We start from the raw sequence: 26,289 nt of genomic DNA, 5'->3' as shown, positions 1-26,289 counted from the left end.
CAGTTTCTACTGAGGTTAATTCAAAACTAAAAATGTACATACCCAGTCATCCTAACTTAAAACCACAATGACATTCATATCCACTAAAATGACTAAAATAAAAAAGACTGACAACATTAAATGTCAGAAGGGATGTGGAGCAATTGGAATTCTCATTCCTGGTGAAGTATAAAATGGTACAACTACTTGGAGAACTGCTTGGTGGTTTCTTATAAAGTTAAGCATGTACCCTCCCCATGTAATTCCACCCTCACTTCTTTACCCAAGAGAAATGGAAACATATCTACAAGAAGACTTCTTAGTGGTTTTACTCATGATATTCCCAACATGGAAACAACCCAAAAGTTTATCAAAAGTATAAGGATAAACAAACTGTGGTATAGAAAAAAATGAATACTACCTAACAATGAAAAGGAATGAACTAGATATAGACAATAATATGGGTGACTCAGACACAGTATACTGAGCAATTCTATTTATTTTAAATTCTAAAACAGGAAAAACCCATTGATAATAACAGAAAGCACTAGGTTGCCTGGGACTGGAGGTGGGAAAGACTGTAAAGAGGACTGGGAGGAAGATTCTGGGTTGAGGAGTATATTCTGTATCTTGATTGGGGTAGTATTTACATGAGTGTATACAATAGTCAAAACATATCACATTACATACTTAAAATAGGTAAATTTTATTGCATGGAAATTGTACTTCAGTAAAGGTAATAAACTATGGAAAGAAATGACAAATATAAAACTCAGGAGAATCATTACCTCAGGGGTGAGGGGGAAACAGGGATGGGACAGAAAGGAACATAAAAGCAGTTGTAATAGAACTGACAACAATTTAATCCTTAGTTGGGTATTAGGTTCCAACTAATGATAAATTTTGTTATCATTTATTATAATGTATGCATGTAACATTATTTTTACATATAAAATATTACTTAATAAAAATAAATAAAAATATGAATTAATAAAAACACATGGACTTCAGGATCAGAAATGCAGGATCTGGATTTAAGTTCTAATTAGGTCTCTTCCTGAGTAAGTCACTTAGCTTCGTTGAGCTTCTTAAAATTACTCAGCCTATATTATACTGGTTGCTAAGAGGAACAGATGAAACAATACACATAAGAGCATTTTGAAAATATAAAATACTCTACATTACTTGCAGACTTTAATAACGGTGGGTTAATTAGAAAAGTAGCAGTTATACAGAGAATATTGAAACACTGATAGAACACTACTGTAGGGGTAGTTATGACAAAAGGCAGAGGAGGGAGAGCAATGAGCCTATACTGAGCTCTCACCTTGTGCCAGGGACTGGTCTAAACTTTTAACATGAAATTACTTATTTAATACTCCTAAGAATTCTATGAGCTAAGTACTATTACTGTCCATATTTTGGAGCTGAAGAATGGGAGGCACAGAGAAGTCAGGCAACTTGCCTAAGGTCACACAGCTTTAAGAGGTAGAGATAGGATTCAGATAAGTTTGGCTCCAGAAACAATTTCTTTAACCTCCTCACAAAAAAATAGCAAGTTACATATAATATAAGGAGCTTAAGACCAAGGAATGTAGAAAGAAAGAAAAAGGATAGGAAAGTCTAGATTGCACTACATTTCAGATTATTAGACATGAGGGATATGAGGTAAAACAAGAAAAAATACATTGAATACAAATCATTTCAAACAGTATTTTCATATTTCTTTTTCTCATATTCTAACATTTCTATGTATTTATTCACAGAATAACCAATCTGAGGAGACTAATTCTGAGAGATTTAACCTTTTTCTTTAAAAGATACTGTCTTATCAGACTTGGCAAGATTTCTTTCCCCACAATGTAGTCCCCACCCTCCTCACAGAAAATGGCTATCAGTGAGATGTCTGCATCGTTGAAGTCTCTGATAATCCATGCAGGTTACTTAGCAGAAGCATGCTGCATGCAACCAGAAACGTACTAAGTAAGGGATTTAAACATGGTGTCTCAGTTTCTCCATCTGTATCACCTACCTCATAGCAGAGGCCAAGTTAGTAGTGCTGAGCTGGTGCAAAGTGTCAAATCAATCAGCATGTGACTGCACCTCCCTATGTGCGAAAGGAGACACACCCACACCCAAACTAGATGGATATTTTGTGACTTTTCCTTCCTTAAGATTTTTATGAAGGTCTTTTTATTCTGATTTCCAATACAAAAATGACTGGAAATGAGGCAGGGAGAACAGAATATTATAGCAGGCTTGACAGAAAGCAACAACCCAAATTTGCCTCTTAAGAGAAGACAGGAAAAAGTAAGATTTTGGAAAAAGAAAAAGACTTTGCAAAGAGAAAAGGGCAAATAAATTGAACGAATCACCACCACCTTAACTCTTCAGGTGAGAACACCTGTTGCTCCTAATGGGTACCAGGGCTCTCAGGCCCAGGAAAACAAGCTCGGGAATGGAAGCACTACAATCACATGGGGGAAAAAATATACAACCTAAAATGTACTTATTTAGCTTTATTTTCTAAGTTTTTATAATGAACATACTACTAGTGTAAGAAAAAAAGTTTCTAAATGTTTTTAACTTTAAACATAAGACAGAAGTGGCATAAAATATATCAAAAGCTTTAGAATTGTATATATGCAAATTAGAGCACATCCCATGTTTGTCAACAAAAAAGGGGAAAGAAAACAGTAAATTGCTGTAGTATATTATCAAGATACACAGCTTTAAAATATCAAGGTTTACAGAGAAAATTTCTGGTAAAGAACATATAGTAATTTTTGATTTTTAAACAGAAAAGGAAGTCTGAATACACCAAAACTAATTCTATTTCAAAGCATTTTTGTACAGTCTTGTCATATTTTGTTAGATACATATTACCACTTACTGAAAACAGAAAATAACTATGTTTTTATAAGAATTTAGATTTTATAATTTCTACTACTAGATACCTAAAAATAGAGTATATAAAAAAATCTCACTTTGCTATTTGTCTAGGAGAGGTATATGCAAAACTGTACATAGAGAGCAATTCCTTCACAGTAATTCAGATATGGCATTTGTAGTATTATCAGAGGCATCTTACATCCCTTTCTAATTTAAAAACATACCCGGCTCTTTGGCTGTAGCTCCTCTCTCCTTTGGATCTTCAGACAATATTAACTGCAGAAGGCATTTCCTTCCCAGGGACTTTTCTACAGCTGCTATCTAAAAAGTTAAAAAAAAAACTTTTGGGGAAACTGTTGCATTAAATTAGGAAACTGAAAATAATTTGAGAAAGGTCTCATTACTTTCTAAAACAGTCCATACAATGGACTTATATTACCATTTTTCTTATAAATATTTTCAAAGAAACAATCTCTTACCTTATGTTTGGATAAAAGAGGACTGTAAAAAAAAATGAGAGAAAAAAAGAATTAAAAAAAATCACAGCAGCAATATGCTTCCAAACAAATGTTACTAAAATGGCTGTGAAAAAAAATACAGCTTCTCTGGATTCTAATATTAGCACAGAACATTTCCACTGCTGAAACATTACCACTGGTTCACACAGTTCAAAGTGCAGCTATATCATGTGTTAATCTCCTTAGATAGCCAATTATTATTGAGAAACCCCAAAGAAGCTACAATTGCTGAGATCCAGAAAAAAAGGATGTTGACCTTTTGGTAATAATATACTTAAAAAGTATTTCACACACACATATTTTTTAAATTTTGGTTTATGTCATTATAGTCTAAAATAGATTATGGCAAAATATAATTATATTGGCATTAGCCATGGAAACAGATAACAAAAAAAGTAACTTTTTGAATATTTTATTTTAAAGAATGCCCAAGATAACACAGAATGTATATACTCACCAAAAGGCATATACAAATTGTTCACAGCCACTTCATGCATAATATTAAAAAACTGGAAACAATTTAAATGTCTATTAACAATATAATGGGTAAATTGCTATACATTCATATAATGAATGAAACAGCAAATTACCATTACATGCAACAACATGTAACACAGACATAATGATGGACCAAAGAAACTAGATACAGAAATGTGCATTCTATGTCATCAGTCATATGAAATTACAAAACATAAACACACTGTTACAGAACTTAGCTGGTGGTTACTCTGGGGGTGGGCACTGACTTGGTACATGTGTGAGGGAGCTTTCTGAGGGGCAGGACTATTCTGTTTCTTGGTTACAGTGTAGTAACATAGACATACGTGTATGTTAAAATTCATCAAGCTTTTGTACTTCATGTATAACTCAAAATTATTTTTTATATTAAAAAAACCCAGGAATAATAGTTTGGAAGAATTATCCAAATTTAAAGCATAAAAATGCTATGCTCACATTATGCTCAGTAAATATTTTTAAATAATTAAAACATTTGTAACACATTAAAAAATTATTAGTTCCATGGAAAAGGCAGGGAAAGTATCTATACTGAATATTTTGCAATTAAGAAACAATCTCCTTTAACTATTTGACAATAGTCCATTAGTTTAAAACTCTATGAAATTGAAAGTTAACCTATTTAACATGCTAAGAAATTAGGTTATAATGTGGAATCCCTAAAAATACCGTTTTAAAGGTTCAAATTGATTAAAACAGGAAAACTGTCATCATGAGAGCTGAATGAAACCAGAATCATTCTTCAAAGGCTGGTCTCTAAAATAACCAAACCCAAAAGCAATGAGCTAAGCAACATTACTTGAGTCTGTTTCACTGTTAACAGATAGAGCTTAGTTTAGTCTTTGTAATTCTGAAGGAAAAGGAAAAAAGTTATCAACAGAATGGAGTCTTTTAGCTTCTGTACTGAAGACTCAAGTTGTACATCCCAGAAACCTGCACAAGTTTAACCCTCTCACCTTCAGAATTCTGAGTCTTCAATAATGAATTCAAAAAATAAATTTAAGTGCTTTATTATTACTATAATTTAGTTCAGAAATCCAACTCTCTGATAACAAATCAAACAATTTAAAATTATCTGGTAAATGGAGTTTTCCTTCTGTAGCATTTTGGTTAAATACGATACTGTTTGTTTTCCAATATTAGACTACTCTTAAAAATATGTTTCAAAACAACATACAAACACTGGCAAATGAATACAATAAAAAATCTTAATACACAACTTTTTCCATCTGAATTGCCTGATCTCTTACCCAAAAAGAGATCAAAATTAGAAGATACATTTAAAAATTTCCAATTAGAAGTTCCAATTTGGACTTGTGCAAAGTTGACCATTTACTAATAAAATCAGTGTAAGAAACAGATAAAAACTGACACAGGAACCTAGTCATTTTATTTTATCCATTTTAACTTCACCAGTGAAAACATGAACAGAACAAAGAAATGGACCTTGCATTTCAAATATTCAATGCTACAATGCTTTTCAATATTCTATTACGACTCATTCTAAACAATTACTGATGTACTTACTATTGATGTGTTGAACAAAATTTAGTAAGCTGTTCAAAATCTTCACCATTAAAGCCTTTTTCTGAATTCCTTAGAGATGTAACTGTATGTGGTTGTACAGTCTTCCATTTTGTTTCTAAATTTAAAAGATTTGTTAGTCACTGGCTATTACAAAACATATTTAGGAGGGAAAAAATAGTTAACTGGCACCACTGACAAAGATCAGCATGCAAATTATCTTTTCCAACAGACCAAGTTACCACAGAATTAGCTCTGTGATTACTTTTCAATACAAGTAAATATCACCCCAGAGGCTCAATGAGCTAGCAGAGCATGCAAAGAAGAAACACAAATAGTTGGCTTTGATATGAAGAGCAAAAGACATAGAGAAAATTTTTCTCACAATGACATGGACTTGTGGTAAAAATTCTACTTCCTTTGCAACATTAACTTGACTGTAGGAACATCTACTTCCTGACTTACAAAACCAGGTCAAATACATTAGTTTCTAGACAGCACTTGTTAGATTACTGATAATTCCATATTCTAACATAGAATACTCACCCCACTGTTCCTGAATGGTAGAAAGATTTACAAGCAATTGCTCATGATACAGTCGTTCAAGCTGAATGAATTTCATTGCTCTCTCATCTGAACAGAAACTTTGAGGAAAATAGAAATCCAGACTATTTACATTTAGCCTCAGTTTTGAAGAAGAATGTCCTATATAAATTGAGAAATTTGAAGCTTACCAAAAACTGAGAGGACTCTAAATATCTTTAAACTTAAACAAATCTTACATAAGTTTTCTTGAAGTACATAAATCTTAATGTGGCATATTATTCAGTGGCTATTTGGCTTCCATTCTATCAGCAAATAGTAGAAACTAGAAGAAGGGTTTAATGCTCAAGGAATGCCTGCTTGCTAATATATCTCTAGCAAATGTAACTTAATTGGATGGAAATAGGACTCACATGGAATCCTGGAATCTAAGTGTTCCCCTTTTTTTCCTCTCCTTAAATTATTTTCTGTCAAGCAGCTCTGTCACCCTCAAGTCAAATGTTTCTGATTTCAATTCATATTGATCCTTGACTTGTTTCTCACTGCATTTCTCTCACAAGACTAAAGGATTACATGCCTAAAGAAGGACAGAGCAAAACATTTTATCACGCTTTGGTAAAAATTTAATTAACTCACCACAGTGATTTTCATAATTATGTGATTTCACTTTTTTTGTAGATTTTCTTATAAACTTCTGCTTTCTCCATCTGTATCACACATTTTGCATCAGATGAGGTCATGATAAATTGTCCAACTGTCTACCTTCCTTTGGGCCATGTCCTAAATGTTGACCCATTTAGAAAGAAGGAAAAGAAAAAACTTGCTGTTTAATGCTTTGTCCTTCGCATGCTGTCCCCATGTCCTTCCCAGCACTCAGAGGCTCAGTTCTCTCTCTTCATTTGTAGCCTTAAAGTCATGCCAGGGATCACAAAATAGGCCCAGAAGAAACAGGGACAATTCCATTTCCCTCTGCCCAAAACTTAAAGTACACCAATGTTTCTCAAACTTTAGGGAACATAAAAGTTATCTGAAAAACTTGCTGAAATACAGGTCATGGGTGCGTCCCCCAGGAGCCCGGATTCCAAGGGATTTCTAAAAAGCTCCTTAGGATGCTGATGCTGGCCTGCACCACACCATACTCAGTATTTGCTTAGAAAAAAAATAATACAGTTCTAGCTTCACGTCCACAAGAATTAGATCTCATACAAACTCAGAAGTGAACTGCCTTTGTTTGAAGCTGTTAACCACAGTGTGCTTGACAGAGTTTAGGATAGTAACTGCTTATCTCTCGCTCTGCTCAGAGATGTGGTGAAAGTCATCAAGGTTAGGAGGAAAAACAAGTCACAAAAATGGGGAAATACAGGTGTTTAGGACACTTTCTACAGAGCATATATTGGGCTAACCCTGAAAAAGAAAAGCAATTTTAAAAAAGGGAAATTGAAAAACTAAGGAAAGAAATCTCACCTTTACAAAAGTTAATATGCAGTCTCACTTGACAGCATTTATTCTGTTTACTACTGGTGAAGAATGCAATCTTCCCTTTGCAGACAGATAGCTGTCACAAGACAGTTGCCAGATTTACTATGTGTAATATGCTTGACAGCCTGTACTGAATGAATATTACTCAACTCACACTTCTGTTTAATTCAGAAGAAAGAAAGTCCAATGGATTAAAACTATTTTTTTTGGCAACATGTTTTTTTCCCTCTCATAACATACAGCTACTTAGATCTGATAAAATTAGGGCTTATTTATGGAAGGTCAAATTTGGTGGTTCCAGAGAATTTTCTGGAGTGACAAAAATTCCCTACATCTTACTTTCTGAGGTGGTTACACTGTGCACACAGCTGTTAAAACCCACTGAAAACAGCAGATTTATACATTTCATTGTGTGTAAACCTCAATTTTTTTAAATGGGCAGTTCTCTAAGAGTTTAATTAAGAAAAGGATACAGTCCTCCTCCTGGAAATAGGACTCTGCTATCTGTTAAACAAAAAAACAGATTAAATTAAGTTAGCATTTGGATGAAAAGACAAATTTGGAATAAACAACACCTTTAAACTCTCAAAGCTTTGATATCAAACTAAGAAAACCCTTACTTAGCTACATTCACCAGTTCAGAAGCAATCTGACTGTAGGCATGGGACACATTTCAGAAGCCACTTATATCATGTAAAGCAAACACAGACCCTCTTTGCTCTTTTTACAGCCTCATTCTTCCTATTGTATTTCAAGTCAAAGCAAATGTCACTGGTTCGTCAGAATTGAGAACTCTAAAGAATGAAGGAAATGCTGAAGGGGTTTATAAAGGTATAACGAGTGAAAGTATGACTGGTTACTGTAAAAAGTTGAAATATGTCACGTTACATGAGACCTTAAAACCCCACTCATTTCATTTCTGTTTCACAAACTACCTCATGGGGCAATGACTTCTGGTTCTCTTTTGATATTCCAGAAAAAAACAAGTGTTAATAATTGAGCAATAATGTCTGGAGTATATATAATGTGGTGCACAGTATAAATGGCATTGGATGGGGATCCAGAAACTCAGGATCTATTTCCTGTCGAGGCTTATCACTTATCAGAGTCATTCTAAGGCTCATTTAAATTAAAAAATTCTTTGATTCTAAAAAATTTGACATCTTTCACTTAGATCTTTTAGATATAACATTTATAAATATCGCAGTAAAACTGAAAGTGTTCACTGAGAAATATTTGCATAAGTTAACTGTTACCATATTCAGAATATTTCATATATGTAATTTACACTTCTAAAAGTTTCCAAGGGTTCTTGCTAAGTGTCTAGTAAAAGAGATGTTCCATTTATAGATCTCCATTTTCCAGGTAGCTGCCAATGCAAAGAGCAATAAAGTGCTTGTCAAACCTACCAGCTAGAAATAGTTTTCCCAAGTCCCGCAGTGGAAACAGCACACTTTTAAAGGAAACTATTAGCTTAAAATTTATCCTACAGATCTATCATTTTTCTATGAGCAATATAGATAACTGGACTTAATCACCTCTTTGTAAACTTTTTGTTTGAGTCCATACTGATTTTCTATTCTGAGGACAGGATAGAAAGGATAAATTTCATGATTCTGATTGTCTTTTATCATCTCATTGTTCTAAGAGTATGTGATAATAATACTAGTTTGAACCAATCAAATTGCTGACCACTTTTTTTACTTACAAAATGAGAACTTCATATACTGCAAGGAGAGTGTTGATAAATATTTCAGGTGAGCTCTGATTTGTAGTATTTGTTCATTTCTGTGGTGTTGATACTCCCTTCATAGCCAATTTCAAGCTACCAACGTGACAGACATCCCTGAATATGGTTCTCACAAGCTAGTACTAGCAGTTTCCAGCACACCACTGGATCACACCTAATAAAATCAATGACAACATTTCATCTACCAACTTCCACTGAAAAATCTATGGTGCTCCATAGAATTTCCCTACTGTGCATGGCATGAGACGTAGCTTCAGGCCGCCCATTGAGGTTGGATGTCTGGCTCTTCAAAGCCATTGTCCTTGCCTTTCTGTGTCTGCGGGCCATTGGCACAGAGTCATTTATCAATAGCTCTCACTGAAGGAGTATTGATGGGATCTATACCTATTATGAACCACATTTTCTGGCCCTACAGAAATAGAAACTTCAGTTACCATAAAGACAGGATTATGAAACCCAATGCCTCATAAGTAGTAAAAGCCATTTCCAGGTGAAAGAGCAGCTTAAAAAGTAAATATAAAAACCTATCCCTGGCAAGTCTGGCAGGGCAAGGGATGTGATTATCTTTGACATCTCATTACTCTAAATCTGGGAGGGAGCCTCGTGGAGCAGAAAGAACATAGGGTGTGGAGGTGAATAACCTGACTACTCCTGTTCGAACTTGGCGACTACCAGCTGTGTGACTTTGGACACATCATTTCACATCACAAGTCTCAGCTTCCTTATCTGTAAAATAGGGACAATACTGCTGACAATTCCATGAGGCTGCTGTAGGTATTAAGTGAGGGAATGTGTATTGAGCACAGAGCCCAGCACATGGCAGGAACTGCTTAAAATCGTTTTTGAGTCTGAGTCTGAATGAGAAGCACAAGACGCAGAGCAGAATCACGTGAAGATGTTATATTGAAAATCACTTCATTAAGGCAAAGCTTGAAGGGTATCCTGGCTTCAGGATTCTTTTACCCAACAGGAACCAAACATAGGGAGTTAGGAAGGCGTATTTTGGGGGCACAGTCTAACAGAGTCGTTTTGAGAATCCCAGGGGACCCATTTCCTGCCTTCGGATGCTCGCTTCTGCGTGAGCTCACCAAGCAGCGGACAGTGCTTGGTGGTGTTCCTACCTGCGTGTGAAAAGCATCCAAGTTGATGACTTCAGCTACACACTTCATGCTGACCTGTAGTCATGTGAGATAAATTGGTGTATGAAAGACTACTCATACCTACAAACAGGATTCTTAAATGGAATCCTCAAGAGTTCCAAGAGCTAAAAATACAAGGATTTACCTAAAGTGACTGTAGGCTTACTTCCAACCACCTTTAGCACATATTCATCCACATAATATCATTTCAAAAAACACTGTCCTCAAATTGACTCTTCCTAATTCCTTAGTTCTGTCAGTGGTACTACCAGTCCTTTGAACAGGACATCCTAGAGGCATCTCTGCTGCTTCTCATCCCCTCTTTACTATCTACATCAAGTCCCAGCGTGCTTCCTTTGAGATGGCAGACTCCCTCTCCATTTCCACTGCCATCAATGGAACCTTGATGCTTTTCTGACCTTATGCTTGAGTTATAAATGTCTTCTTTCTTATCTTTATTAAAATTACACATGTACTTGGTCTAAGGAGTTAAACAGTTCTCTAAGGTATGTAAAGGAAGCCCCAGCCCTCTTAACCCATTCTCCTTCAGGGGCAAGCACTTAGATTTCTTTCACATGTTCATTTTTTTTAACTTCCATACCTCTAAACATTATGCTTTTATTGACTATTTCTTGGTTTTTCAATTTTAGAAGACAAGGGTTGAGTCTTTTGCTCTCCCTGCCCCAGCCCTACAAACACACACCACATACACTTCCTGTCACACACACACTGACCCCTTACACTCTAGTAATGGGTAGACAAACATTTAATGTTTCCCTTATTAGGAGCCAAGCCATGTAGAAAAATCATTTATACAACCCCAAAAATACCACCAAGAGTCTAAATCTTCTCAATACATTCAGACGCAGCAAATATTAGAAACAAGAAAGTGATATAAAAGTTTCTTCTCAGACTCTTTTGATCAGCTCTAAACAAAAGTGGATACTCTTGCCTGTTGGCACAGAGAGCTCTCCTACCTTCCTGCCCTTTGGTTTACTCCTTTCTTTTGGTGGCTTCTTGACAAAGGGCAGAAAGGAAATACCAAAGGCCCTAAAGTAGGAACATCCTTGATATATCTGAGTGGACCTGGAAAGGATGAGTCAAGGAGAGTTTTAGGAATTAAACTCTAAGAGGTAATAGCACCAGATCATGTAGGGTCTTTAGGCCATGGTATGGATTTTGGCTTTTACTCCGGATGAGAAGAGAAGCCACCAGAGGGCTTTGAGAAAAGAAGTGACGTGATCTGCCTTTTTATCTGGATCACGATGACTGCTGGATAGAGGGAAACAACTAAATGGATAGAGGGAAACAACTAAATGTCAGTAAGAGTGAAAGCAGGGAGGTTTCTACAGTGAAGAGTTTACTGCAAGAATCCAGGTGAGATTTGGTGGTGCCTCATTCTGAGATGGTGGCAGTGAAGGAGGTGAGAAGAAGTCACATTCTGGATATATTTTGAAGTGGATCTGCAGGACTTGCTGATTGGAATTGGATGTGGAGAAAAGTCACTAAAGGATTAGTGTTTGGTCTCAGCAATCAGAGGGATAGAGTTGCCACTTAACAAAGGGGCAAGATTAGGGAACAGCTGATTGCGATGAAAAACTAAAGTTTGATTTTACACATCTTAAGTTTGAAATGCCCATTAGACAGCTTGGAAGCTGGATATTTAAGTCTGGAGTTCAGGACTGAACCCTGAAGCACTCCAATGTTCAAAAATTAGTAATATTTGGAGGACTCAACAAATGAGTCAGACAATTCATAGCTAGTGAGGTAAGACATAAAAGCCAAGAATGAGGAATCCCAAAAGGAAATAAAGAAATTGCCTCAAAATAGAGTATGTGATCAACTTGTCAAAGCTTCTAATACCTCCAGGAAGATGACTGAGGACTGAGTCCTGGATTCATATGGATGGGCAACAGGAAGGTCACATGGGACCCTGACAATGAAATTTTGGTGGCTTATCAGGGGCAAAAGACAAACTAGAGCACATACAAGAGAGAACTAGGTATGGAATGTTACCTAAGTGGAATTCTTACCCAAAATGTTTTAACCTGAATCAAATCACAAATACATTCTCAGACAAATCTTAATTATGAGACATTCTTCAAGAATTCTTTGGCTCTTCAAAAGTGTCAATGTTATGAAAGTTAAAAAAAAAAAAAAGGAGGGGATTATTTTGGATTACAAAAGACTCAAGAATCTTGACTTGACAGCCAGATGCAATGTATGATTCTTCACTGGGTCCTGGATTAGGGGAACATTTGAGGAACAACTAGAGGGAATTTTAAATATAGGCTGTGTATTAAATAACATTATTGTACCAATGTCTCATTTCTTAGAGTTCATAATGCATTTTAGGTTATGTAGGAGCATGACCTTGTTCTTGGGAAATACATGTGCAAGTATTTAGGGGGAAGTGATAAAGTAATTTTTCTTTAAGATGTTTCAATGGAAAATATGCATCTGGAGGTGGGGAGGACACAGAAATTTGGCACAATGCCAACAACTGGCAAAATCCACGTGAAAGGTACAATGTGAGATGTTGGGAATTCTAAAGTGAATAAAATGTCACTCCATTGCTCCCTGATTTGGGTCTTCCTTGGGAAGTGACAGGATATTTTGTATTCTTGGTCTGAGGAGGGCAACCATCAGCTGACTACTGTTGCCCCGGTGTCTCAGTTTACTGCAGGCTTCAGCATCTCTTTGGTGACCCTGGCCTTCATCTCTAACAAGCAATCTTTGCGTTAGCGACAGTGAGGAAACAGTTATAATGCTTCATATTTATTCAGCTTTTTTCTGTGTACCAAGCCCTATGTTAAGTGCTTTTACATGCATTATTTCACTTAGTCCTCTACAACTTAAGAGATGAAACTGAAAGCCACTTAGCTTGTTAGTGGCAGGGCCAAAGCCCTCACTTCTAAACCACCACTATACTCCCTAAGCTCCTTTGTCAGGAGAGGACAGATTGCGGAGATATTTAAGAAGCATGACCTATAGAACTTGGCAAATTGGTATGTTCCTGGAGAGTGGAGGTGGAATTTTGTTTTGAAAAATAAAAAAATTAAATGATCTACAGGCCTGTTCAAGATTGTTATCATCTTCCTGCTTAAAATGTGATTTTCTACTAAATATGCTTTCGCTAGAGGATCCCTGCCAGTGGAAAAAGCATTCTTCTTACCTTTAATGTAACAACAGCGCAGAGACATAAATCCCTTGAAAATGTCTGACCACATGTGCTCTTTCCATCTTTACTCCAAATGCCCTTTTTCCCAACTTTTCATTGCAAGTCTACAGAATAATTGGAAGAACAGCACAACCAACAGCCATATACCTTTCACCTAGATTCCTCAATTGTTGATGTGCCAAATTTGCTTTCTCTCTCTTGCCTGTCTTACATTTTTTTTCCCCCTCTGCAATACTTTAAGTTGTAGGCATTATGTCACTTCACTTCCAAGTACTTGCATATGTATCTCCCAAGAACAAGGGTTCTCTCCTATATAACCCACAATTCCGTTATCAATCCCAAGAGACTGGACACTCATGCAGCAACACTATTTAATGTATAGCCCATGTTCAAATTTTGCCCAAGTTGTTCCAAAAGCAGGTGCACTGAACAGAATAAAGAAATTCTAGCCCCAGAATTATGAGGAACTTGCTTTGCAAGGGGTCTTAGTTTCCCCATTTGTAGACAGATGATGGTAATACTTGTCTAGGTTTTTTGGAGGATAAATTAATAAATGTGAATACCCTTTGCAAACTCAATTCACTGTACAAATCCAAGGAAGGCTGAAAGATCAGAAAGCTACCCGGGTGCTGGTGCTTTCTTAACTATGGCAAAGTTAGTGTATTTTAGAGGTCAAAACACAGTACACATTTTCTCAAAGGCATTCCTAAAGTCCACAAAGGAGGTATCGTAAACTTATCAGAACATAAAATTTTCTTGCCTTGTAACAAAAATTATTTTACTTCTTAAACCCTGAGTGACTGCACACTACAAAAGTTAAAATGAGACAGAAGTCAGTGAAATAAAAAGTGAAGCTTTTCCCATTTCCATCTATCAATTATTTTCAATTTAAGGGAAAATAAAATGCAGCTCATAAATATCTTAATTTTTTCTGAATTCAGTCTTGTGTAGAAAAGCTTCCTCATCACGGTCCTAAATGCCTCTTAGTCTCAGGCTCTCCATTTCATAATTTACCCCCCAATCATCAGAAGAGTACATTTCTAAAATTTAAATTTGATTTGACACTCCCTTAATTAAAAACTCCTAGACCCTACAAGTAAGGCCTTAATGTCTGTCACCAGGTATTCAATCTCAATGCCCACCTATATTCCATCATAATGTCCAACAATATCCCCGCCATGCTTTGAGAGGCAGGTCTTTCCTTTTGTACCAACTTACTTTGTTCATACAATAAGTGCCTATACATCTTGCAATACCCAGCTCAAGGGTCACCTTCTCTCTCCCTAATGCCCACAGAACAGAGTTAATCATACATTGTATGCTTTTGCTGAGCTTAAACATAGGTCTACTCTAACACTTAATACAGACTTCCACAATCATTTATCTATACAACTGTTTCTCCTATTCTACAGTAACTCTCCTAAGGACATACATTTTTAAGTAATCTTTGTTTCCCCGGGGTCTAGCATAATTTTTTGCATCTAGATGGTATTTACTAAGTGCTTGCTACACTGACTCTTATCCATGCACAGCTTCTTCACTAAATAAAAGAAGTTAGGTTATTGCTTGAACCACAGATTGATTATTCAAGGCCAATGTGTGACCACCAGTCAGTAATATGCCAAACTTCCCACAGCCACTGATTCAGGGTCACCTCCTGGGCTCACCAATGACAGGTAAGGAGAATCAATTACAGAGAATTGGATTTTAGATTATTACAAACACTGGTTCCACAACTTCATTGGGGCTGAAAGAGAAGGGTTTAACAGTACCTGATGAAGGCAAAGGGGAAGGGCTCTTGAATCCAACTGCTCAACTTCACCTCGTGTAAGTGAGAACAGAGATTGAAGAACTAGCTTTGGGGCTTCTGGCTGATCATTAGCATTTACTTCTGCAGACTCTTCATCACTAACTGCATGTGTGGCTGCATTTAGTATATTTTCTTTCATTAAAGGTGTGGCATCTCCTGAAGAAAGGCCTTTAAGAAATAAAATGACTATGTTAGGATAAATTTCCATCATGGTGGAATACCTTAAAACAATTATGCCTGTTAGCCATAAAATTTTCTAATAAAACTATGTGGAAAAAAAAATCCCAGAAACCACAAGTTATTGTCTTCATTAAATTAAGATTTTGCTGACATCTAATTGCTTCTATTAGCACACACATAAACTGGTTTTTTTTTTGCAAATAATTAAGAGTATTAATAAAAAGAGAGCTAAAGAAAAGTATGCAGGTTAAAACTTGATTCTCCTAAAGGAAAATGGATTAGCTGTATTTTGAAGTCCTGGCTTGCCCCAAATAAAACAGAATTGAACAGGAAGATAAATGCATTTATTATATGAAACAACTGAAGAAATTAAGCCTTCCTATTTAAACTATGGTCTGATAACTTTAGAAATACTTCTGGATCACAGGAGACCAGCAGGAATTCAGATGCCAGAGTTAATGGACACAGAAACTTTTCTCCTAATGAAAGGAGGTAACACAAATTTCTTTAAAAAAAAAAATCAGTGAATATATGATTGGCCCATTTGTCTGAAATAACACTCTGAATTTAAAAAATGTATTCATTGTGCATTTTAATTCTACCCTTTGCTGAAACCTCAGTATCAGTTCTAATTTTCATATTCAAATTTAAAAGCTGTCAGCATCTATATATACATTCAGCCAAAATGCCTCAGAAAAGATCTTTTTCAGTAATTTAGTGTATGTACAACAATGGAGGATACCCCCTGCAAGCCCTCCAGCGTGTGCCCAGAACCCGGTCTTCTACTGCCTTCTAAATAAACCCACTGCTCTAGCCAGAGTGGCTAGTTCTTCATAACTCTAGTAAAGTACTCTGTACTTTTCTGAGCAATTATAGATTCTAACAGGTGGAATATTTTTCTCCCATCTATGCCTATTTATGTTTTACTCTAACAAAATCTTTGTATTTCTCTATGAGCCTGAAGTAAACTTATTTTTCTCTGAATCCTGTATATATTATATTAAGCTGGACTGCATTATAGTAATTGGTGAAAGGTCTTATCTTTAATTAGATCATAACTCCTGCAGCACAGGGATTTATGTTCTTTGGTTGCGATTCTATCCAGCAGTATCTTTAACATTAACATTCCGAGTGCTGTGCTTTCTAAAAATGATCATCTACAGTGATTTCTTATATTTTAGAAAATCCTCTTCTATGAATATTATCACTTGGGCTCTGAAGGTACAAGGCCTGGTGATGGCCTGCTATTTTGCAGGGACAGTATTTGTGAAAACATAGATTGTTCTTCTGCTTTCTAATTTTCTAACCACAATTGTAGTAGTGCCAGTGTGGGACGAGAAGCTTTCCACAGAGGACTACAAAGAAACTAAGAGAACCACTGTTTTTCTTTCCCTTTCCCCAGCCATGATACTATCCCCAAGACATTTCATCTCATACAGACTGCGATAACACTAGCCTCCCAAATTCTATACTTGACTAACTTCTTCCCACATAGTTATCAAATATTACTCCATGCTCTTCCTTCAAAAAAGGTGAAATTTTATAATGCTTATTTTCAGTAAAGGGAAGTTAAATAAAATTCTTGAAGAATATTACCAAAGGACAGAATTATCAAGGGTCAGAAAAAAGGACAGAATTTATGATTCCCTTATCTAAAGGGACCTTGTTTTAAAACTCAGCAAGGTCAATCACATTAGCTCTGTATGTCCCTAACAGTGGATTTGGAGTTATATGAATTTTTAAAAAATGCACAACATAAAACTTACTACTTTAACCATTTTGAAATGTATAATTCAGTGATATTAATTATATTCACAATGTTGTGTAATCATCACCCCCATCCAGCTCCAGAACGTTTCATTACCCCAGACAGAAACTGCTCCCATTCAACACTAACCCCCCCACCCTCACCCCCACCGCCCCCCGTTCTGGTCCTGCTTCAGCCACTGGGATCCTCTATTCTACTCTCTAACTCAATGAATTTGCCTATTCTAAATACCTCACATAGTATTCCTCAGGGCTGTACAATTTAATTCCATACCTCTGGGCATAAGTTCTTGTTAATGGAAAACCTAAAGTTAAAAGGCCTTGAGTGACAAAAGCAAAATCAATAGAGTAAGCCACATCAAACTCCCATCCTTCCAGAAACATAAAAAAAAAATGCCAGAACGACCAAAGTCAATTTTGTCAAAACTCAGGAAAAATAGCCATAGGTATACAGCCACACAGTAAATGCTGAATCAAGAGAAGGGCAATGTGAAACTGGTAGGGAATCTTTGTGGCATTTTTAAATCCTTGCCTTAGCCTCAGCCCCTCTCCAACTCAACAACAGCCTTTATGACACCAGCACATGCTCCCCATGTGGGACCCTGGTCTCTGGTTCCAAAGGGAGAAGAGCAGACTTTACTTGCAAATTGATTGAGTTTGTACACTAAACTGTATGCTTAAAATGGCAAATTTAAGTTATATATTTTACTTTAATAAAAAAAAAGAAAAATGCCTTCCTTTCTGTAATTTCATGTTATGATTCTCTAAGCTACTGTATAACTGAATTCTTCAAACTGCCTTACTTGTTTATGCTTATGGAGTATCTTGGCCATAATTCTGGAAGATGGATCAGAACTAAATTTTAATAATGGTTTATGTAGTTCGTATGCCAGACTCTCTGGGCTTTGCTCCTAGTTTTCCTGCCAAATCTCCTCACTCTAAGATTCTGGTTAGTGAGTGACATGAAAGTAGACAGGAGCTTACCATTTAGTTGGCTGAACACAGTTAAGTAGTAAAAAGGAAATATTCCTTCCTCTTCCTCAACACTTAAGCACTAATATTATGGGTCAGATAAATCTGAAATGAGCCAACATCCTTCTGACCTGACCTGGGGTCAAAGGCATACCTTATGTAATTATAGGGCATAACTTGCCCTTTGCTTCACAAGGCATGGTCTCCTCCTGTGCCCTCTGGCGGCAGCCTCTGCCTTCAGAGGGAACAGCACACTTAGGAACTCTGGCTGCAGTCAAGCTGGCCCAAGGCCTAAGGTAAGTGACCTGACTCTTCTCACCCTGGCTGTTCATGGATTAATGGTGAAGGTGAAGTACACCTGCACACACAGTGCACTCAGCACTGGGAGGCACTCAGAGCAGCAGCACTGGTCTCTCCACTGAGCACTGGGTAAATGGTTTCTATGTTAGTACAGGGATGGAAAGACTTAGAACAGCTCCTGGACTTTATTTTAGGCAGCTTCTTAACAATTACTATTACTATTTCAGGACTGGGTGGAGGGACACAACTCAAACAAGGCTGAAGAACCACTCCTTTGATTAACTAAGGCATCTATGTTTAAGTGCTTTAGGAGAAATGTGCCATCACAGCAGACTCTTAAGGACAGCAACATATAAACCTTCAAAAGAATGTTCTTATTTTCCTATCAGGTAGATGCCACGAAAGGCATCTTTCTTGAGTGGAAGGAGTGGCCCATTTCACAGCTTGTTTGCTTTGATGAGCTCTAATTACTCATTAGAAATTTTAATGAACCACACTCAACCCCTGTCTAGATCTAGAAGCCTACATTTAAGTACCTCTGCCTCCAGCCAGACTGTCTAGAACTCAAAGACCATAATTTATTTTCTCCTTTCATATAAAAGGCTCACTTAGGATACACACTGAGTATCCTAAACTCAATATTTAGATTTATGGATACACAGTGGATCTGAAAAAGCACTTCAAAAAATGAACTTGGTGCAACACAAAGGGAATTTAGCAAATACATGCCCATAAGTGCTCCCCAGGCTTGTTTAAGGCCAGAGTCTCTGCATGTGTATCACTCTAAGTGGCCACTCCCAAGGGCAGTTACCCCCTTTCTATCACAGCGCTTATAGCTACTCCCTCAGGTTTGACCACTGCCTAGAGTTGCTCCAGGCTGTTTTCAATTCATATGCAAGGCACAGTTGGCACACAGAAATACTGCTGGGATTTAGGCTCTAAATTATGTGTAATATGTCAAGTGGCATCAATGTTCGGATTCCCTAATTTTCCTCTTAGAAGTTTGACTAGACCTGCTTTAACACATTTTATTAAAAACTAAAAATATGCAAGGGATTCCCTTAAGCATGCAATTGATTATGTTAAACTTCTCATCCAAATATACAGACAACTCGAGCACCAAAGTTTCCAATGCAATTAAAACATTAGTTTTCCATGAGAAGTGCTTCTAACACCCAAATGGCTAAATTTTACTGTAGCTTCCGGTTTATTCCAAGAACGCTGAATCTATCAGCTATCAAATACAATATATACTTCTTGGTTCTTCAGGACAAATAAAGATAAATAAAATTACCAATTTGATGTGACCTTATAAGAAACCTATCTTCTTATACATTGAATTACACATACTTTGTTTCTCTAACAAATATAAAGGCATACACTTAAATTCAAAACTTAAAAATAGTGTCTATCTCTGGAAAAAGGGGAAGAATCTACATATCCAAAGTGTAACGTTATAGGCACCAGAGGGAGGAGTGAGCCTGTCAGACACTGATGACCTGCCAAAGTCCCCAGTTGTTGCCCCCTCCCAACCTGAAAAATGTGCCTTAGGCTAGCCAATCCTTGCGCCGCTGTAAATCTAAGCTCTGCCTCCCCCTACCTTCTTTAAAAAACTTGCTGCCTGCCCTGCTGAGTGTGACTTCCCCAGCCTCCATTTCCATAGACTGGGGAACATTGCCCGGGAATTGCACTCAAATAAACTGCCTGGCCCTTTGTTGCCGCTCATCGCCTGCTTATTTCGGCTAGAATTTATCTTACATTTGGTGCCGAAACCTGGGAAGGAGTGTGAGCATGCGGCCCCAACCGGCCATCGGCGGCCCTGCCCCCTCCTTCCTCGACCCGGGACCTCAGCCTGCTCTCCACTTCGTGGACTATTTTCCGGTGAGTCCCTCAGTTTTCCCCAGTCTGTCTCCCTTCCTAACTCCATTTCATCTGGTCCATTCGAAATCATAGCTACGTCCAGGTTAGGGCAATCGGCCCACCCTCTGTGGGCATCTGGCCTGCCCCTGGCCCTGCGGTGTGGGAGACGTCCCTAACCCAGGCCCCAGGACATCTGTGGGAATCCGGCCCACCCCTGGCCCTGTGGTGTGGAAGTCCCAGGCTCCAAGGACATCTCCCCTGACTTGGCGCACTTGGGTCACTGGGTGCTCCTCTCAGCGGGATTAGTTGGGAGGGTGATACAGACATGGGGAACCAGCCCTCAAAAGCAGAGGCTCAGACCCCATTGCGGCGTCTCATTTCTAATTTGGCTACTCTATATTTCTCCTGGGAAGTTTGCAAATGGAAGCTACTCTTTCTTTGCTCTGAGGTTGGGCCTCAGTATCCCTTGGACAATCAATCTCACTGGCCCCCTGAGGGAACTTGCAGTTTTGGCCTCCTCACCGACTTGACTAATTATTGCCACTGAAGCGGAGAGTGGAGTGAAATCCCATATGTGCAGGTTTTTTGGACTTTGCGCTCCCACCCAGACATTTTTGTTAAGTGTTCAATGCCTCATGTTCTCCTGGCCCGATCTCCAGTTAAAGATTGTCAGCCCCTTACTCTGCCCAGTCCTTCTTCCTTTTCAGAACCACTGGAGGACGTTAGTCTCCCACCTCTCTCAGCTCACTACCCTCACCCCTCTCCGCCACCATCTTTAAGTTCTGTGTCCTCCCCCGCGTCGCTACCATATTCAGGTCCTTTGTTCCCAGCCATGCTGCCTTCCTGCTCCTCTCCTCTTCTGGTGGCTGCAGCACCCCCTCCCCCTCTCCTTCCACCTTCACTACCCTCTTCCCCCACTGGAACAGCTCCTCTCACCCTCCGGTTCCAGAAGCCATGGACAAGAAGCTAAAAAAGAAAGAAAGCAATTAAATATCAGTAACTCAAATCTTTATATCAGTTTGTCTGTCTGTGTATATGTTTTTATATGAAGAGTGTTGCTAACTGTAGTCGTTATGTCTCAATTTGTATGTTTGTGTGTCTAAGTGTGTAAATGAAAAATATTTTCCTACCTCCGGATGGTATTAATAAAAATTGATTTAGAGACAAGCGCTTGTGAAAATTGGGCATTCTAAAATTTCTAGAAAATTCTAATAGAAGATATTAAGCATTAATGCTAATTTAAGTTGAACTGAATAGACGTGTCCTTATGGTTATCAGCTGCCTAGGTTTACCTAAAGTCATTTAAGTTGATGGTATCTGTTAAATCTTTCAAAGAAAAATGCTTAAAGTGTAGCTTTGTCTAATGTGAGTACCTATTTAAGCAAGTGCCTTAAAACTTTTAAAAGCTTCCCAAAATCAAATTCAAAAAATTGCTTTTTACATCTAGTTCACTCTGATATTTTCCAGAGGGCCCCTGGAACATGTCAGAGGAATTTTTTCTCATTGAGGAAAATATTTGGCTAATTTGGCTTATTTACCTGCTTAATTACCTAGAAGGCACTGTCACAGGGAATGATGCTAACCTTTGTTACTGAATGTTTTGTGTTACAGAAATATCCAAATTTCCTTATGACAACTGTCTTACAGTAAGCTTTCATCAGATCTTTAACCATGGTCATTTGTAAGTCTTTTGTCATCTATACTCACTGTTTTATTATTCCTAAACTAGTAAAAAACTAGATTTCAGCAAAACAGATATTAGTTACATAGGATTAAGTAAACTAAGGAAGATGATTTTGTGGCTTTTTTTTCAAATGTTGTTGATAATGTGTTTCAAGCTTTTTCTCTTAAGCTGACAACAGTTTAGTAAATGACTGCCTTTATAAGCAGAATGGAAACTTTATCTTTCTACCTAATCCCTCCAGAATTTCAAAACTCTCAGTGACTATTTTTATATTTCATGGCAGTATGTTTATTTGCACAAGTTCAATAAGAATCTACTTTCCGTGTAAGAGGACCAATTAAAAACACTGGTTATATTACCAAGGCTTTGACTGGAACATCATACTTAAGAGACATGTGTGTAAACTCAGATATGAACAGACAGCTTTAAAGAACTAAGATTGACTTTATAAAGCCAACAAAGCCCCATAGAAGAATTAGCCTGGTAGCTTGCTTACAGAGTTCCCAGCAGCCTTACCAGGTGAGTAAAGAAGGTCACTTCCTGGCAAGTACAGGAACCTCAGAAATGTCTTAGAAACCTCAAAAAGAGAAGAATTCACCCAAAATGTACAGGTACTGCAGGCACAACCTGCTGGCAAGTCTGGCTTGGCTTTTTGACCTCAAGAAGCCCTTAAAAGTTCAATCTGAAATTCCTTACAGAAAGTTCCATCAAAGCACATTTTAAAAATCCCATGTAATCAATTACTCTAATTGCTACACTTATGCAAATAATCAAGCCAACTGTTAATTATTTCCATTTTTTTTTCTTTTTTGGAAATTTATTTTTAATGTTCATAGTAAGTTTATCTTTGGTTTTCCAAATCGTACCCTGTTTGTGGGAATCTTTTTTTTTTTGAGAGGGCATCTCTCATATTTATTGATCAAATGGTTTTTAACAACAATAAAATTCTGTATAGGGCACTCAATGCACAATAATTAATCAACCCCAAGCCCAACTCTCAACAGTCTCCAATCTTCTGAAGTATAATGAACAAGTTCTTACATGGTGAACAAATTCTTACATAGTGAATAAGTTCTTACATGGTGAACAGTGCAAGGGGAGTCATCACAGAAACTTTCGGTTTTGATCATGCATCATGAACTATAAACAATCAGGTCAAATATGAATATTCGTTTGATTTTTATACTTGATTTATATGTGAATCCCACATTTCTCCCTTATTATTCTTATTCTTATTACTCTTATTAATACTTTTAATAAAATGCTGAAGTGGTAGGTAGATGCAAGATAAAGGTAGAAAACATAGTTTAGTGCTATAAGAGGGCAACTGTAGATGATCAGGTGTGTGCCTATAGACTAAGTATAAATCCAAGCTAGACAGGGGCAACAAAACATCCACAGATGCAGAAGATTTCTCTCAAAACAGGGGGCGTGAGGTTCTGAGGCTCACCTCTGTTGATCCCCAATTTCTCACCTGATGGCCCCCCTGTGACCGTGCCTGTCTTAGGTTGTACCTCCCTTGAGGATTCTTACCTGTCTCTGGCTAAACAGTCATCTTCCAGGGCCATACAGGGAAATATAAAGTTGGTAAGTGAGAGAGAAGCAATATTCTTTGAAAAGGTTAGCTTTCTACTTCTTTGCAGATTTATGCCCTGTGGCTTCTATGCCCAGCATTTGTCTTGAGGTATCTTTACCACTTGGAAGAATTATGATACTCGGTAATTTCAATATGAGGCACGAATTCTACTTAAGAGTTGTAATTAGGAAGGAAGAAGAAAAGCTATAGAAGTAGAAGATGGAAGAAAACATGGGAAGATTGATTATTTCTTTGACATATGTTCTTGTAGAGTAACATAAGCATCTATGGGTTTTAAACTACTAATTAAATTGCGTACACACATTAACATAATAGGAATACAGCTACATAACCAAAGCAGACCTACAATTACAGGCCATCTCCAGTGAAACCAAAAAAACCAGTTAGGCACCCTAGGCATTTGTGAAAACTTATCAATGATATGATGGATATTGTCTAACTGAATTTGAATAGTTTGAGAAAATTCAGACAAATTAAAACAACACATTCCTGGGAACTGTTCACATCCCATATGTTCTTTTAACAGTAGATAGTCTATAGTCGCAAGATTTTGGAGTGCTGCAACTTGCACTTCTCCTAGTTCTTGGTTGAGTTCTGACAGTAGAGATCCAGTCAAATTTGTTTTACTGTATGCACAGGACAGCTTAGATATCTCCTTCTTCATTCCAATGGCAAGTCCAGGAACCAGTGGGATGAATGCAGCTACAACTGCAACAGCGCCAGGATCTTTGTTGATGTTTTTTGATGATCATCTTCTGGAATGACTCTTCCAGAGAATGTTGATGTTGGAAGTTCTTCTTCATATCGTATCTTAATTCATTTTCTGAGTAGCCAAATTAGGCTTTGATCCTCTGTATAAACACAAACAAACCCTTTGCCCAACTTTGATATGCCCTTTATACCACTGTGAAGAAGTTACTGGAGATCACCACACAGGAACTGCTTTTTTTTTTTGTTATCATTAATCTACAATTACATGAAGAATATTATGTTTACTAGGCTCTCGCCTATACCATGTCCCCCCCACAAACCCCTTTACAGTCACTGTCCATCAGCATAGCAAAATGCTATAGAATCACTACTTGTCTTCTCTGTGTTGAACAGCCCTCCTCTTTCTCCCACCCCCCCACTACACATGCTAATCATAATACCCCCTTTCTTCTTCCCCCCCTTATCCCTTCTTACCCACCCATCCTCCCCCGTCCCTTTCCCTTTGGTACCTGTTAGTCCATTCTTGGGGTCTGTGATTCTGCTGCTGTTTTGTTCCTTCAGTTTTTCCTTTGCTCTTATACTCCACAGATGAGTGAAATCATTTGGTATTTCTCTTTCTCTGCTTGGCTTATTTCACTGAGCATAATAACCTCCAGGTCCATCCATGTTGCTGCAAATGGTAGGATTTTCCCTCTTCTTATGGCTGAGTAATATTCCATTGTGTATAAGAACCACATCTTCTTTATCCATTCATCTACTGATGGACACTTAGGTTGCTTCCAATTCTTGGCTACTGTAAATAGTTCTGCTATAAACATAGGGGTGCATCTGTCTTTTTCAAACTTGATTGCTGCATTCTTAGGGTAAATTCCTAGGAGTGGAATTCCTGGAACAAATGGTAAGTCTATTTTGAGCATTTTGAGGAACCTCCATAATGCTTTCCACAATGGTTGAACTAATTTACATTCCCACCAGCAGTGTAGGAAAGTTCCCCTTTTTCCACAACCTCGCCAACATCTGTTGTTGTTTGTCTTTTGGATGGCAGCCATCCTTACTGGTGTGAGGTGATACCTCATTGTGGTTTTAATTTGCATTTCTCTGATGACAAGCGATGTGCAGCATCTTTTCATGTGTCTGTTGGCCATCTGTATTTCTTTTCTGGAGAACTGTCTGTTCAGTTCCTCTGCCCATTTTTTAATTGGATTATTTGTTTTTTGTTTGTTGAGGCATGTGAGCTCTTTATATATTTTGGAAGTCAAGCCTTTGTCAGATCTGTCATTTACAAATATATTCTCCCATACTGTAGGGTCCCTTTTAGTTCTATTGATGGTGTGTTTTGCTGAACAGAAGCTTTTCAGCTTAATATAGTCCCACTTGTTCATTTTTGCTGTTGTTTTCCTAGCCCGGGGAGATATGTTCAAGAAGAGGTCACTCATAGGATTTTGCCTATGTTTTTTTCTAAGAGTTTTATAGTTTCATGACTTACATTCAGGTCTTTGATCCATTTCGAATTTACTTTTGTGTATGGGGTTAGGCAGTGATCCAGTTTCATTCTCTTACATGTAGCTGTCCAGCTTTGCAGCACCATCTGTTGAAGAGACTGCTATTTCCCCATTGTATGTCCATGGCTCCATTATAATATATTAATTGACCATATATGTTTGGGTTAACGTCTGGAGTCTCTATTCTGCTCCACTGGTGTGTGGCTCTGTTCTTGTGCCAGTACCAAACTGTCTTGATTACTGCGGCTTTGTAGTAGAGCTTGAAGTTGGGGAGTGAGATCCCCCCTACTTTATTCTTCTTTCTCAGGATTGCTTTGGCTATTCAGGGTCTTTGGTGTTTCCATATGAATTTTTGAACTATTTGTTCCAGTTCGTTGAAGAATGT

At 37.5% G+C, this 26,289-nt stretch overlaps 1 protein-coding gene across 9 annotated transcripts in view; it reads right to left on the bottom strand.

Moving 5' to 3' along the window:
* CNST (consortin, connexin sorting protein) overlaps positions 1-26,289 on the bottom strand; it is a 125,499-nt gene that overhangs the window by 45,769 nt on the left and 53,441 nt on the right. For all 9 annotated transcript variants that reach the window (XR_012122760.1, XM_037013622.2, XM_073216724.1 and 6 more), the window contains 6 exons: positions 15,294-15,499; positions 7,925-7,955; positions 5,976-6,062; positions 5,433-5,547; positions 3,351-3,372; positions 3,096-3,192 (listed from right to left, as the gene is read on the bottom strand). Coding sequence is in view for 8 of the 9 variants with exons in the window: in XM_073216724.1 (XP_073072825.1) it covers positions 3,096-3,192; positions 3,351-3,372; positions 5,433-5,547; positions 5,976-6,062; positions 7,925-7,955; positions 15,294-15,499 (558 nt within the window). In the remaining variant the exon portion in view is untranslated. The remainder of the gene's footprint in view (positions 1-3,095; positions 3,193-3,350; positions 3,373-5,432; positions 5,548-5,975; positions 6,063-7,924; positions 7,956-15,293; positions 15,500-26,289) is intronic.

This window comes from Manis javanica, chromosome 11 (genome assembly GCF_040802235.1).
Source record: "Manis javanica isolate MJ-LG chromosome 11, MJ_LKY, whole genome shotgun sequence".
In the NCBI taxonomy this organism is placed as follows: Eukaryota; Metazoa; Chordata; class Mammalia; order Pholidota; family Manidae; genus Manis; species Manis javanica.
This window is presented reverse-complemented; position numbering and strand designations above follow the sequence as displayed.